The 16010-nt window shown below is 53.7% G+C and overlaps 3 protein-coding genes across 3 annotated transcripts; 2 read left to right on the top strand and 1 right to left on the bottom strand.

Annotated features, from left to right (window-relative positions):
• Window positions 1-906: 906 nt before the first annotated feature.
• CTHT_0057420 (uncharacterized protein) lies at window positions 907-2158 on the top strand (the record flags this gene model as incomplete). The annotated part of the gene is made up of 2 exons (XM_006695999.1): window positions 907-1277; window positions 1357-2158. 2 exons carry the CDS (start codon window positions 907-909, stop codon window positions 2156-2158), a joined length of 1173 nt encoding a protein of 390 aa, XP_006696062.1.
• A 4531-nt stretch (window positions 2159-6689) lies between these two features.
• CTHT_0057410 (uncharacterized protein) lies at window positions 6690-10292 on the top strand (the record flags this gene model as incomplete). Its single annotated transcript, XM_006695998.1, has 6 exons — window positions 6690-6873; window positions 7021-7175; window positions 7243-7336; window positions 7411-7639; window positions 7689-10108; window positions 10183-10292. 6 exons carry the CDS (start codon window positions 6690-6692, stop codon window positions 10290-10292), a joined length of 3192 nt encoding a protein of 1063 aa, XP_006696061.1.
• Window positions 10293-12233: 1941 nt separating this feature from the next.
• Window positions 12234-14445, bottom strand: CTHT_0057400 (uncharacterized protein; the record flags this gene model as incomplete). Its single annotated transcript, XM_006695997.1, has 5 exons — window positions 12234-12785; window positions 12843-13526; window positions 13589-13719; window positions 13778-14068; window positions 14166-14445. 5 exons carry the CDS (start codon window positions 14443-14445, stop codon window positions 12234-12236), a joined length of 1938 nt encoding a protein of 645 aa, XP_006696060.1.
• Between the last annotated feature and the right edge of the window lie 1565 nt (window positions 14446-16010).

Here is a 16010-nt window from a genome sequence, read left to right as displayed (position 1 = left end):
CATACATCCTACTAAAAATCCTTGACCTTACATGATAACCGTGACACGCTTCGGACGGGTGGGCATTCATCGCTCGGCACAGGTTTGGGCTTGTCTGGATGCTTGCCATGCCCATCCTTAGCTGCAGCCAGCTAAGGCTTCGAAAAAGCGAAACCTGCAGCTCTTTTCTCCGCAATTCGTAACCCTGCTTTTTTTGCTGCCACCAAGGGTTCCTGTTAAAGTCGAACCTGAAACCCTGTTCCCATTCTGCAAACTCTTCCATTCCTCCTCCCAGCCGTCATCTACGCCGCCTCAGCCAGGACCAAAGCAGCGAACGAGCAGCCCCAAGCAGCACGGTTTGCCCTTCCTAAACCTGTGAAGTGTCGGTGCTGCTGCCCGTACGTTTTTTTTTTTTTACTACAACATACCCGCATTCGACTCTTAAAGTTTTCCTTGCTGCCCTCCAGCCCTTGATCCTCTTCCAGCCTGGAAAGCCTGCCTGGTTGCCTGCTGGTTGGCACTATTGGACTCTGCATACTATCACTTCCAATCAACACCCATTACACCCATCAACCCCGATACTTCACTTCTAGCCCCTGCCTGTTTGCCTGGGCAGAAGAAAGCCGCTCGAGCGCCAATTTTATTTTTCGACCGAAGGCAAAGCCAATTGCCCCTTTCCTTCGTCCTACTCCTCACTTGGAGTCGTACAAGGTCGAAAGATCTCATTTGTTCCGTTCCGGGATTGGGAAAGGAGCATCATCTACCGAATTCACCGACTTTTGTTTCTCAACAACAACCTTTCACACGCATTTCAACCTAAATCGCCCTCTTTCCTGCACTGGTCGAGTTATTCGACTTCTTCGATCTTCCATTATCTACCGATACCCTACCTCTTATCAATTTCCCTCCTCCAGACCCATCATCACCATGTCGACCCTCAAGCGCAAGGCTGCCGCCGAGGCCGGCTCGGAGCCAAAGAAAATCAAGCAGGCTGGCATCATGTCCTTTTTTGGGACAGCCAGCAAGTCCTCGGATAGCAACAGCAATAATAATAACAACAACAGCACGAACGACTCCGAGCCTGCCCCCAAATTTGACAAGGCCAAATGGGTGGCCAGCCTGACTCCCGAGCAGCGGAAACTGCTGCAGCTCGAGATCGATACCCTGCACGAGAGCTGGCTCGCCCTGCTCAAGGACGAGCTCGTCACCAAGGAGTTCCTCGAGCTGAAGCGTTTCCTCGAGCGTGAGACCGCTGCTGGTAAGCAGTGGTTCCCTCCGAAGGAGGATGTTTACAGTTGGTATGTTTTTCCATATCCCTCTCCCCATCCCTTACATCGCCCCAACGAAAACAACCGCTAACATCCCATCCGATAACAGGTCCCGCTACACCCCTTTTAACAACGTCAAGGTCGTCATCCTTGGCCAAGACCCTTACCACAACTACAACCAAGCCCACGGCCTGGCCTTCTCGGTCAAACCTCCCACCCCGGCTCCCCCTTCCCTTAAAAATATGTACATCGCCCTGAAAAACGACTACCCCCTCTTCCGCGAGCCCCCCAACCGCGGTGGCCTTCTCACACCCTGGGCCCAGCGCGGCGTGCTCATGCTCAATACCTGCCTTACCGTACGCGCCCATGAGCCCAACTCCCACAGCAACCGGGGCTGGGAGCGCTTCACACAGCGGGTGATTGACTTGGTCGCTCAGCGCCGCACGCGCGGCGTAGTCTTCATGGCGTGGGGCACGCCCGCCAGCAAGAGGGTCATGAAGATCGACACGAAGCGTCACCTCGTGCTCAAGGCGGTGCACCCTAGCCCGTTGAGCGCGGCCCGCGGCTTCTTCACATGCCACCATTTCAAGCTCGCGAACGACTGGCTCGAGGAGCGATACGGCAAGGAAAAGGGGCCGATTGACTGGGCGTTGATCGAGGGAGACAGCGTGTTTGAGGATAAGCAGCCGCCGCTGGGGAGTCCCGCAGCAAAAAAGCGGGAGGAGGAGGAGCAGCAGCAGAGGACACCTAAGAAGGGGAGCTTGACGGAGAAGGTGGAGGAGGTGGTTAAGGCGTCGGTGTTGGGACGGAATGTGAAGGAGACGATTGCAAGTGTGATGGAGGAGAAGAAGAGGGAAGTTGAGGAGAAGGAGAAGGGGGAGGAGAATGTTGCGCCTAAAGCTGAGGCTTAGGTGTCTCGGAGTATCGGCGCGCTGGCTTGAGCGCTGGTGGGCTTGACGTTGACGAAGTTTGGTGAGAGAAGCTTGGGAGCTGAGCTGTTTTCTGGTGATATCCAACAAATGTTGGCTGCCTCATTAGACAGACTTTACCGTGGCCTGACACTTCTCTTGGCCTTCTGGAAAGTCACTTCATCATCTCCATCTCCCTCTGACGTCTACACACTGGGATAGGTTTGGTGGAGACTGAAGGATGATGGGCGAAAAAAAAACCATTTATATGAGGTGGGGGACCGAGCAGGCAAAAACACCTTGCTCTTCTACCTTTTAACCACCCCCCTTTTTTTTTGTCTGTCTCTCTCTGTCGGTTTGGTTGGGGAGGAGTTTGGCATCAATCGGCGTTTGTGTTCGGCGGGTTTGTGTGACGCCCCCCCTCCCCCAAGAAAGTCTGAAATGATGAACGGAATGGAAATAGGATTGTTGGAGGAAGTGGAAGAAAAAGAACAAAAAGTGGATTATGATACCTACCCTACCTCATCATACCCTATCCTACCCTTTACCCTTTATCTGAACATACCCCTACCTACTCTACCCTGTCCTGTCCTTTCCGGTCTGAACCTTTAAACAATCCCCCTGGAACATGGTGTTTGGTTGCCCGAATAAAGTTTGGAGAGACGGAATTGGGAAATGATTCGCTGAACTGCGGCCTGCTTGCTGGATTGCTATCGATCGATGTATGTATGTATGTATGTATGTTATGGCTTTTGTGAGTATGGATGACTCATTGTTCTCGCACTGATGACAAGTAATGAGACAGCGGAGGGGAAGGACGGGAATTGATGACTTTGATTTGTCCCACACATGGGGTCAGCTCTTGAACTTGTTGATGGCTTGTTTTAATATGTGTGTACCCAAAAGCTTTGAGTTTTTGACTACTAGGTATCTTGAAGGTCTTAGTAGTCTGAGCCCCAGGCCAACAACCAGCTTCAGTTGATGTCAGACCCTCATCAAGCCAACCAGCATCAGAACAATGTACATTCGAAAGCACAACCATATGAGAACTTTGAAATCATTTGAAATCACAAGATTCAGATGTGTGCCACATCAACGACATCATCGACCTCCCCATCATCCATGCCTCATCAGCTTCCAAAGCTGCTCTTACAACCCTCCGGATATTAGCCACCTAGTTGAATAAGATGCATTAACTCCGAGTCATGCTGAACACCTCTTATATTCCGGCTGTCACCAGACTTTTTGTTATGATCCATTTCATAGCATCGAATTTGTCGAGAGCTTCCTCAACGGCTTCTTGTGATGGGCTTCCCCGTCCATCCGGTGTTTCAGATGCTGGGGTCCAGCCCGATGCATGGTCGCATGGGATCGACGTCCATGTCTGTTACAGACAAGGGAGGGTCGAACCCAGCGGTTTGGTAAAGTGCACGTGTGGAATGCCGTGATAAAAAAATTTTTAGAATAACTTGATCAAGCTGTGGTGTGAATTCTCATGTCGTGTTGTTGTTGCAATGAGAGTGACCGAATTCTGAATTTTGGGACGAGATGAAATGTCTCTGGACCATGTCTGTTTGATCCCAAGATGAAAGAGGATGCTGCGAGAGCAGGTGATTGTCCGAAGGTTTTCCCAGAAAGGAAAGTACTCCACCTGGTCACGAGCGCTGATTGGATGAAAGGAGTATGCCGGGTGTTGCAGAGCGCACGCAGCGGCAGGAGCATCATTTTCGTCCATGGAACTTCCTCTCATCCCCTCTGTTGGTTCACTCATTTCATTTCAACATTTATCACTTCTATCATTGATTAATTGAACATCGAATGTTGATCTCACTCGTTAGAAGCGTGGTTGACAACTTTTTGCCTATATGTACGACCCATCCACTTATAGATCGTTACCATGAAGGACTGCCGACCGGTTCGCTAACAAAAAACAACATGGTGGGGTTCAACTGGGTGTCGCTGTGGACAACGTTCCAGGATGGCCAGCAGCAACCTGCGCATGCAAGCCGGGCTTCCCCTTGCATGGCATGAAATGCGATGCGATGGGATGCAGCACGGCAGCAAGACATGTTTTGCGCATCACATCGACAATTCCTCGGTCTCATTCAAGGGATTCCCCGTGTGGGAGAGATGGAGGGGGAGGGTGAGAGGTAGGTAATGCAATTGATCATAACGGGACTTTTGTGATGGATGAAGTGAATCAATGAGCAGACGAGAGTGGGTTGGAGGGGAATGATGATTTCTCACAAACTGACTGGACATGATCGCGCCACGACATCTCATCTGTCTTTCGGCGCCGTCTCACGGGGTAGATGTCTCTCCATGCGTTGGTTGGCTGCTTCCCGCTGCCGTTGGTGATGATGCTTGGGACTTGACGAGCCATTGGCGCGGGGCAGCAACAGCGATGAGTTGGCAGCCGCGAAGCGTGTGAAGACGCGGATGGGTGCTGTCGCTAAAGCAGGTGATGATGCAGCAGTGTACCTCTAGCTTCTCTCTCTGGCGACTTAGATAAGCGTCTCTCCCAAGGCCATGATGTAAGTCAGGATTGGCAATTGGCCATTCCGCGTCATCATGTCCTATCCTGTCCTGGCCGGCCGTAGGACTTGTAAGATTGTAGTGTAACGGCATATTTCCTCATGCTGTGACGGATGCTGTCGCATCGTATGAGATCTGTCTCGAAGAATTCCGAAGACATCAGATGGAGGAGCTGGATGCAACGCGCCATCGTTGTGGCATCGGGCCATGGGCCATGACGATGGCAACCTTCGAGCCCGAGCTGGTGTTGAGCTGAGGTTAAAAAGGGAGAGGACAAGCCTGGGTAATGGTAACACGACTGCTGCTCGGCAGTACGGAGGTTTTCAGTCTGTGATAACATATATACGTAGCGTATTTGTGTGTGCAGCAGAGGCTTTTTGCTTGGATGTCGATCGTCTGTGAGACAAGATGATTGCGCCAGGGTCTTTTTAAGAGGAGCGTCGAACATCAGATCTTGAATCTGCGGGGCCCAGTGCGCGCGCAGTGCCAATAATGGACGGCCAGTGGACAGGGGTCAGGGGATCAGGGGACCAAGCAATGAGTGACAAGAGCCAGATGGACACAACTGCCCACCAGTGAGAGTGACCTGAGCAGACAGGAGTGAACTTAGCCTGAGGTGATGCTGCCCTCCAACAATCCTTTGGGCTTTGCCTGCTTGGCTGCCCATCCCCCCGCTGCGACGCCAGTGGCGGCCTGGGCAGGGTGGTCTGAGACCAGATTCTGCCGTCCCAAAGAACCCAGACTTCAAGGGTTCAAGGACTCAACTGCAAGTTTATGCAATTTAGGTGTTGAGCGAAATGCTGAATTTTCTGAAGCCAGCGCAGCCTTCCAAGATACTTCGACTTATGATTCAGTACTGTGGGGACGAGTCCAAGAAAAAAAAAAGGTTCGTGTGTCACGGCTTGGGCAATTGATCGATTCATTTAAAACTTCAAGCCGTATGCCCGCGCCATGTGCAGACGTTGCTGAATATGGCAGTGTTCGTGCTCGCCCCGTAGCTCCCGTCGTCGGCAGCCGTACGCTCTAAACCCAATTGGGCCTGGCCTTGTGGCGCTCCAGCATATCACAGGTGCTTCTTCGCGTGGTCAAGCCACTGTGATGCCCCAAGCCCAGGACACCCTTGGACGTCCTGGAGCCAGCCACTGGGCTGGGTCAAGCAATTTCAATTTCAATCTGGGGTCAATTTGGGCTAATTGGTTGGCTCTAGGGCCCAGGCTTCTGGGGGGACGGAGAGCGATCTGCTGGCCCCAGGGTGCACAGCACAGGGCCACCGGACAAGAAAGAGACTGCCAGCCGGCGCCGCCCATCGCGAGCCCCTGAATGAGAGCTTTGCAACTCCCTCCCACTTCCTTCTCTCAGCTTCTGCTTGCTGAAACCTCACATCCCATTTTCTTCTCCTTTTCCTTTCTCTTGTGGCAACTTGGGTGTCCCCATTCACGCCAGCACGCTGCTGAGCGTCTCTTGACATTAGCATCGCCTGTTTAACCTTTATCTTTACCTTCGATACCCTTGTTGCTCCTTCCGACTCGGCATTGCCCCAGTTTCTCACTCCCTATCTCGACGTGCCATCCCGGGCCGGCACCGAATCGACCCATCCTACCATACATCTGCGTGCAACGCCTGCAACGCCTTTCCACGTTGCTAACGCGCGCCCGATCCGCCGGCCAATCACTACGGCCTTTGGCCTAAAAAACATCACGCACTTTTTTTTTCTTTTCTTTTCTTTCGCTCCTTTGCCTACCTACCTTACATTCCTTTCCTTTTTTTTCTTCACCCCTCTACGCTCTTTCAGCTCCCGGGCAACCACACGCTTGCAACGCGTACCATAAATCGGGAAGAAAAAGAAGAACACTAGAAAGACGACGATTAGTTACTTCGACTGTCGACACTTTCCCGTGGCCGTCATCTTTCGTCCAACTGTCGCCGAGTATTGAAAAGTATCCCAAGTCGAATCCGACTAATCATCTCCAAGTTGGCTCTGAAACATTTCAAACTCAAGATGCCGGGCCTGTTCTCTCGCCTCAAGGGGAGAGACGGCAAGCTCAAGAAGAAGGGCCGCGACCAACTCGAGGAAGAGCAGCCGCAGAAGCCACAATGGACGGATGCGTGGGCGCGGACAACGGTCGAGCCCGAGGAGGTACACGAGCTGATCCGGTACTGCACTGAGGAACTCAAGGCCCGAGGTATGACATCAATTGATCCCTCTAATAGTTTTTTTTTTTTTTTGCTGTGCCTGGCTTCCAGATGGAAGGGCCCAGAATCATTCTCGACGCGCTTCTATGCCATTTTCTGTGTCACAGCATCAAGCTAACGCCCACGGCAACCTGCAGGTCTTGATCTCCCCTTCCTCCTGCTACCCTATCGCCCGGCATCCGATCCCAGCGCCGTGCGCAACTTCGTGCGACACTTCTTCGACAAGGAAAATGGCACTGTGCGACTTCGCGGCGAGGCATTGGCCCAAGAGCTGCGCATGACAGAGCCAATGGTATGATAGTCTGGGCAGTGAAGCTCAGCTTTCGCGACAAACAATGCCCTTGCTAACGGGACCCCAGGTCATCTCTGGCGTCATCAAATGGTGCTGGAGCAGACTCCAAGGCGGCGTTGTCGGTTGGGACTCGTACGAGCTGTTCCAGATGGGCGAGAAAGGTATGGAGATTTACGGTGGTCTTAGCCTGGCCTGGTCTGGCCTTCGGTACAGCGCTGACCGAGCGTCATTACAGACTCGAACATGGCCAGAGACTCATTCAAGACCTTTATCCCCCTCAGCGTTGACAACGAACTCCGGTCCAAGATCATTTTTGACTTCTTCGACCTGCTTTCTGCCATCGCCGCGCATAGCAAGAACAATGGCCATGGTGGGCGCAAGCTGTCGCGTATGGCGGCATGGTGGGCGTTTGAACACCGTGATACCGGCAACGGCTTTGAGGGCGGCTACAAGGCGTGGTTGACGTACGTTTCCTGGATCCGGGCTGGTAAATGAATGCTAACAGCGACACAGCGCGGCCGATGCCACGAGCCATCTATTTTTCGCCTACCTTCGCTCCCTGTCCCCCGAGCCGGTCCCTGGTGCCATATCGCTTTTGCCCATGTCGCTCCAGAAGCTCCTGCAGGAAACTGAATACCCGCCCCAGAGGCCGGCGCTGCTCCAGACTTCGACATACAGAGTCGCCATGATCGTGGAAAATGTCTCCCCAACTCCGTTTGCCCTGCTACGCCGCGCTAAACACTTCCAGTATCGGGACTCGGACCAGGCCCTTAAGGATTGGTCGGAATACGAGGATCCCGTGCAGGCCCTGACCGAGGAGTGTCGTAGAGTTCTTAAAGCAATATCTGCTGCCAACCAGTCTCACGGTGCCTCGAGTGTCAAGCAGTCCACCAGCGTGCCTGATGCTTCGTGGTCGAGGTTTGAGGATCTCGGCTTCGCAAGCACGCTGGAGGAGGATTCGTCGGAGGAAAACTCGATCATCAATGTTCCCAAGATTCGCCCAAGCTTGCGCAGCACCCCTGCTTCTGGAGCCAACGATCTAGGACGCCCTACGACCCCGTCATGGGCTGATTTCCTGTCGTCCGGTTTCCAGGTCGATGATCGCCTTTCCCCGAACCACCTACTGCCGCCCGACAAGATTCTGCCGCCGATCGACACCAGCATTCGTCAGCGCAGTTCGCAGTCTCATAAGCCGAGATTGGAGAGTGACCGTGATCTCGAGCCTGGTGAGCTGGCTAGCATCACCAAGTTCGACCTGGATGATGCCTTCTGGTGGGTGTGGATGAGCAGTCTGGCGCCCGAGGAAACCCCTGAGAGGAAGTCTGCCTTTGGGCGCTGTGCCGTTGTGGAGACGGACATCAAGTCTGGCCGGTGGTTGGTGTTTGAGGAGATTGTGAGGGGCGCTGCTCCCGAACCTGAAGAAGGTGCCTACATTGCTGAGAAGAAAGGCTTCTTCAGCTGGACTCGCCGCGGAAAGGGTATTGGTAGGAGGAAATCTACCGCCGGAAAGCACAGCTTGGAGCAGCGGAGCGATAGCAATGGCTTGAAGCCCAGCGGCACCATAAGTTTCAGCAAGACCAGCATCGGCCCTGACCAGCAGGCAAAGATCCAGGCGGCTGCTCAGCAGCTCCAACAGAAGCAGCAGAAGGCCGAGCAGTCGCCGCCAGAGCGCCGCGGCAGGAAAGAGACGGTAGATTGGCTGAACGAGAAGACTCAGAGTGTTCTGACTCTGCAGTCTACAATCCTCAGTGAGGCTTCTCCCGCAGTGAAGTGGGCCAAACAGTATGACCGGGAGGCTCTCCGGGAGGCCTATCTCAACGATCCAAATGCCGGTCGTGGTAAGGGTTCCTCGACGCCGGCGACCACGAATGGTCACAACACCGATGCCGAGGACAGCCGCCCCAAGCTCCCTCCAAAGGAGTCGACTACCGACACGCCTGCCCCTAAGACGCCGACGCTCGAGCAGAAGGAGCCTGAGGCGCCGCCCAAAGACACCAACCATCTCGCTCCCCCCGCGCCGGCCTCGGGTCGTGAGAGCCCCATGCCCCCTCCCAAGGATGGCCGGAGCTTTGAGCTCGCCCGGGAGAGCATGGTGTCTCCTGAGCCTACCAGCCCTGAGGCTCGGAAGCATAAGAAGCTGCACAAGGATATGGTCAAGGCCGCTGGTGGCAATGGCCTGAAGAAGCTCTTCAGCCGCGCCCACAAGAATAGGAATTCCAAGTTGCCCGAGAATGCTGCCCAGCAGGTCAACGCCATGATTGCCGAGGAGACTGCCCGTTCGCAGTCCCCTCTGCCGCCCCCGAAGGCTGAGGAGCCCAAGCCTGCTCCCGAGGTTGAGGAGAAGCCCAACCCTGCCGCTCCGGCTACTCCTGTTACTGCCTCTGCCCCGGCTCCTGCCCCGGTTCCTGCCCCGGCGCCCGTTTCCCTTGCTCCCCAGGAGGCCCAGGCCCCTGAGCCTGCCCCAGCGACTCCCATCCACGAAGTGTCCCCCGTCACGACGAACGAAACTGTTCCCAAGGACGAGTTCCACCGCTTCGACCAGGGTCCTCTCCGCGACATGCCCGCCTTTGTCCCCCAAGACGACGTTAGTGACGGCGACACCGACGAGGCCGTGCCTCCACCCATCGCCCGCCATCCCCCTCCTTCCCGCTCTCCTATCCCCGCTTCTTCCTCCCCCGCGACCGCCGCTTCCCCTGTGTCACCAAAGCCTCAACCGCAGCAGGAGAAGAAGCAAATCGCTTCGCCTGCGCCTGCGGTCAGCCGTACAACAACCGAGGCCCAGGACCGCTGGGCCCAGATCCGCAAGAATGCCGCTGAGCGCGCTGCCCAGAGACAGCAGAACGCTGCTACTGCGGGTGCGGCCACCCTGCGCCCTCCGGCGTTCTCCAGGGTCACCGATACGACGGATAGCAGTGATGGTAGCATTGAGGAGAGTATGTGCCCCCTCCTTACCTATGAGAAATTATTTTTTTTTGAATAGGATTGAACAGAGGCTAACGTGACATAGCTATCGAGTCCCGCGTTGCCCGCATCAAGGCTCGCGTTGCCGAGCTGACGGCCAACGCTGAGATGAACTCGACCAGCCGTGTGCCGCCGCCTCGTCCGCTCCGTCGTTAGTTGCGATGCGGCAGCTGTATCTCGTCCCCGTCGTCGCCACGGTCCGCTGAGTAGGGCGCTGGGAATCGCCCGGACTCCTGAGCAGAATTGACCTTAAACAAGGTCAATTGATATAATCTTCCCACATCGACCTGGGAACAGATGATCCCAATCAATATCTCCACTTAACTACCCCAACACAAAAGGATTTCGAGCCAAACCAGCGGCACGTCGCGTTGCGGTGTCATAATATACCAGCGCCTACCTGACTGTCACTTGTAACTTGTTTTGTTACGGCTGCTATATTTTATTTTTGCTGCTGCTGCTGCTGGTGGTGATGGCTCTTATTTTAGTATTTACTTAACTACCTCCTTTGTATGTGTTTGGTGTTTTCTGTTCATTTCAAGAGACTTGCCGTATTTTCCTCCGCTTGTTTCTCAATTTTCTTTGCAAATATACAATACCCTTCGAAACACGGATAGCTTTGCAAGGCCTTTTTCTTCACCTACACTACATACCTCTACCAAATTAAATGGAACAATCAATTGATCACCCATCCTTGGTTCAGGTCAGTTTGGCTGCATTGCCCTGCTTTGCCACCTTCCTACCTTACCCTGTAGCTTTCGATACCTCGCCTATTTTACGATGCCATTAAAAATTCAGTCCTAACATAGTGTTATTTTATTATCTTAAGAAAAAGATATCTGAGGTCTGTCTCTGGAAGCGTGATTTTCAAGATAGGGGGTTGCTTTTTTTTTTTAAAAAAAAAAAGAGGAACTGAGTAATGTTTATCCATATAGGTGAAAAATAAAACTTTCGTTCTTTACGAGCTACCTCTGCATTCATCATTTATGTAGTCGGTTGCCATTGCGATATTCCTGTCCAGAAACGTGCAATGAGAGTCGAGTAGGAGTCCAAACAGCTGGCTGTTGCTCTATCCAATGCAGAGTACGACCTTCACCAGCCCCTGGTCATATGGAAAAAGGACATCACCATCGTCCACATGTGCTCGCTCAACTTGCTCCAGACTTTTTATCTATCGCTTCAACTATCATTCACTTCAATGATTTCGCAAACCCTGTTTATAATCATCAATCAAGCAAGGTGCTGAGTGCCTGAGCGCCATCGCCCGATAACACACTCGCCCGGCCTGGACCCTGTTCCAACCGCAATTAATAACTCCGTCCGTACAAACCTATGCTCAACTTGTAAGTATTCCCAGCAATAACAACAATAAACGAACATAATGCTTCATTCCATTCCTGTGTTGTGTTCCCCTAGCTCTGCTGTGTAGTAAAACAGTTCCAGCCTTTCCCTATCCTCCCTCCTACGTCCATAGGTAACCACTCACCCACCCGAAAGCGAGCCATCAGAACCAGCACTCAGTAACCAGCAATTAGCTGTTTGAATCACAACGTGAGTAACTACCTAGTTGGCTACCTTTACGGTAGACGATGATGTAGGTTTTTTTTTTTTTTTTTTTTGCAAGAGAGAATCAAAGGATAATAAAGCAGACGCTCCGAGATACGCTGGTAAATAATATGGGATAATCCACATCGCATTACCACGCCCCAAGAATGCAATTCCAACTCGAACATGTCCTCGTCAATACAGTTCAGCTTCCTATGCTGAATCCAGTAGTGTTTCTACAGAGTGCATCAATGATGAGATGAGGTGTAGAAGGAGTCGGCACAATAGTAAAACCACGACAATAGTGACGGCAAGGAGAAGAGTGACGACAACAAAAGTGTTGAGCTTCTCCATTAAGCTGTCAACCCTCATGTTTTCTATGCCCACTTGACGGATCGTCTCTCCTCCAGCCAGTCGAGGGGGCCTCTCTTCAACATCATCCCTTACCTGCCGTCGTCGTTGTTGTTGCCATTGCCGTGGTCGCTGACGTCGCCGCAGTTCACGGTCAGCGGACGCGGAGGAGGTCGATGCAGATAACCACGATGTCCATTCCTAATTCCCATCATCTGTCTCCTCTTTCTTTCCCGGAAACGACGCCGGTGACGTGGCGAGCCTTGCTTCTTCTTGTTGCTCCTCTTCTTCCCCATCCTCGCCGTGGTCGTCGTTCATGTCGCCTTCCACGTTCTGCGACCCGAGTGCGTCATACCAGGTGATGTTGCTCGATCCAGACTGGGAGTCGGGCTGGGTGGGGGATTGAAGACGAGACTGGTGCAGGAGTTGGAGTGGACGTTGGGGCTCGGCTTGAGCTTGGGGTGGGCGGTGACCAGAGCCGGAAGCTTTGGGATCATAATCATGATCCCTGGCCTCAGACGATAGAGGCTGCGACTCGGTTCGGGACTCGAACTCAAACTTGATATCGTCCAGGTTCTCGGCCTTCGGCTCCTCCTCAACCTTTGCCCCGCGCTCTTGATCTTCGATGGTTTCCTTCCTCTTATCTCCTGCCCCGGGGCTTTCCAGCTCTTGCTCGTTTAAGATGCTAAACCTCCTCATCCCCATCTTCCGCCAACGCCTGCGCAGTGTCCTGCTCTGCCGCTTATCTGCCTCCTGCAGCGACCCAGATTCATCCTAGTGGACCTGCGCGCCGCAGATCAAGCAGATCACGGGTTCTGTCCACGTCTTCTCCCCACCCTTGACACCTTCACGAAGATCGTGGATTTCGATGAGCGGCGCCCCGATATCTGGCATCTTGAGTGTCGCCTCAAACTTGCCCTCCCACGGCCGCGCGCTCTCACTGCTCGCATCATGGCCTTTGCTCTTGCGTGGCCGAGCATTCCGTTTCCCGCGGTTGACACTACCAGCGCGGCTCGGTCGGCTAACAAGGGTGCTGCCCGAGGAAGGTTCTTCTTTGGTTTCTGGGGCGGAAGAGCTGGAGGGATTAGCTGAGGTGTCAGGCTCGCTCTTGAGCGGTACATCCGAGGCAACTGCGTCCTCGGGCGCCGCCTGCACATCTTCCTCGCCGCGCTTGATTTCAACGCCGTTGCCCTGCTTCACGTGGACCGCGTCCGGTTCGCCCTCGGACTTGACGTCGATGGACTGCTGCATGGCCACCTCGGCGCTGGTCTCGGTCGGGCTCAACGGCCGCTTGGACTCGTTGGCATCATCTTCTTCTTCCTTTTTGATGGGAATGTGGGGTCTGTCGGCGCCCAGGCGGTTCCAGGTTTGCCGCAAAGCATTTTCTAGGATGCACTCCTGATGTAGCCATTTCTTACATGACTCGGATGAGCATCCGACGAGAAGCCTATCAGGATTCGCCGGGGTGTTGCAACTGCACACGAGCTCGACAGACTGCAGAAGAGTTTAGCGTTAGCGCTATGGTTGGTTGGAAAGGGAACAATTCAACAACATACAGAGAGCTCGTACGTCCGGACATCAAAGGCTTGCCTCCAGTAGAGATCGTTTTGGATCTCGTCTTCGTTCTCCTCAAACCACTGCTTTACGATCGCCTGACGGGTGACACTAACAACATTGATGATGTCCACTGTGCGGCTGTCAGCCCCCGGCAAATGACCTTTCAGATCATGGCAATTGGTGCTTACTGTGATTGGAAGCCACGAGCTCGTGGTACCCATGGTATGGCTGGCGACCCTGGACAACTTTCTTGCCATCTATTGTGCCAGCTGGCAGCTCATCAGGCCAGTACATCCAGTAAACTCTGGCGTAGACGTGGTGTTCATCGCTGGCGCGGATTTCGAGGATTCGGGCGACCCATCCTTCATCGGAAGGACTTGTCTGTGCTTGTGGGTCGTTGGCAGCGGCTTTCCCCCGCTCAAGACTCGCTTCGTTGGCGACATAGACAAAGCCTTCACTGTAGTACTTAACCCCATTGACTGAAGAATAGCGCCGTGGCGCAGTATGTTAGTCCAAATCTGTTTCTGCATCGGTGCAACCTCCCCCCCCCAAAAAAAAACCGGGACAGGTACTTACGGACAAAGCTGTTATACCGCGTCATCTCGGACCACTGCTTAGCCGGTTCAATCTGGTAGTGCAGGTCCATTGTTTCGTGGGTCTTGAACTTGCCAGTTGGGGCAAAGGGTGACATCTGGAGCAAGACTTTCTCTCCCTCCTCGGAGCCTTCGGTGCGCCTACGCTTCTTCTTTTTGCCGGCATCTTTCTGGTTGGGGTCGACGATCCGAACGGTGAACGGACACTCGGCCCGGAGGTCCTCGGACTCGTTCCTCGGCCTCTTGCGAGCCTGCATCGCCATGGACATAGTCGAGGAAGGATGTCGAGACTTAGGTATAGGGTGAGGTAGACGTGCTGTTGGCAGGAGGAAACGGAGGGGCAGATGGGACAAAAGTCGACAAGCACAGAGCAAATGTCCAGCTGTCGAAAGTGTCGCGGCTCCAAGGACACGCGAGTCGCAAGATGAATGCGACGAAGAAGATGATGTGTTATGGAGCCAATTGCGCAACGCTGAGTCGAGTGTCAAGTTGTTGGGGGTCTATGGTAGTCACAATCGCGGGGTAGAGGCAGGCGTGTGGGATACGTATAAGTGTGATTCTTCCTAATATACTTGCTTGGCCAAGGTAGCGCGACACCGTCGACGTGGCTGGGGGGGAGGGGGGGTATGGGGTTGGCTGCGTTGATGAGGGGAAGTGAGAGAAGCAACAGTCAAGACTGTAGGCGATGGGTCCTAAGAGGATTAGGTTCGGGCTAGCCCTGTTGGCGAAGGTGAATTGCGACAGCGCAAGCTCTACGTGCGACGAGGGAGGATCGAGCAAAAAATCCGGCAAGCAGAGCAGGCCGCGGAAGGCGATCGCAATTCACAATGACTTGTGTCCCAGAGTCGTAGTTACCGGACGACAATCGTCAATGCCCGGGCGCCAATGTGCGACAACCGCAGCGATGGTGGCAATTGCGTGGTCGTTCCCAACTTGTGGACGTGTGGTCGTCGTTAGGTTGTTTTGCTTGCTGCAGCTTAACCAGGTAGCGACCAAGGAGGGAGGGCGATCTCGCTCGCTTCTCGTTATTTTTTTTTTTTTCGCTGTCAGCTGCGCTTGCACCAGTTACACTTGCTCCGCACTGCAAAAATGAATCTAAAAAATGCAGATGCGGATGATGACAACAGCACCAAAATTTCCAGACACCGCATCCACCACCCTGCAGCTTGGCTCATCGAAAAGCCATGGGGAATGCGGACGTCAACCACGTGACGTCCAGCCAGTGAGGTCGTCTGCAAGCCAAGAAATGGGGAAAAACTGTGGCTGGGCGGGTCCGGGGTTTGGCAACGCACAGCCAAGCTCCAGCCAAGCTCCAGCCAAGCTCATGGAGCTCTCCGCCAGAACAAATAAACTACAGAATGACATCCTGGAGTGAGATCGTCAAAAAGCTGGGATTCTGGGGGCTCGACCCGAGGCTTGCAAAGAGTTGACCCTTCGAGTGACCAAGATCTTTCAGCTCGACGCGAATTCAAATACTCATTTAAACATGGAGGAGCCAGCATCTAAATTTGAAACCAGCTGACATTCGCTGTGCCAGTTGGCTTCTCTGGAATCGGCTTGATCCCCCGGCTGATGTCTGTTTCCGCCGACAGCAGCATTCCAGTAGCAATGGCCACTCGGCAAGTGAACAGCTGCCATGTGTTTTGGACTTGGGATCGTCAACCACACGCCACTCCACGGTTTGGTTCCCCGCTAGGCGGATCGTTGGTTCGCCGGTTTCTTTCATGGCATTATCGTGCTGCTTTCTGTAACATCAACTCAGCTCGCTGGACTGGGTCGTCCCCCAACGCCGCCAACGAGTAGTGTTGGGAGAGAATCAAACATCCAA

This window comes from Thermochaetoides thermophila, assembly GCF_000221225.1.
Source record: "Thermochaetoides thermophila DSM 1495 unplaced genomic scaffold scf7180000011820, whole genome shotgun sequence".
In the NCBI taxonomy this organism is placed as follows: Eukaryota; Fungi; Ascomycota; class Sordariomycetes; order Sordariales; family Chaetomiaceae; genus Thermochaetoides; species Thermochaetoides thermophila.
The sequence above is the reverse complement of the archived record's forward strand: the minus strand, read 5'-3'. Positions and strand labels throughout refer to the sequence as shown.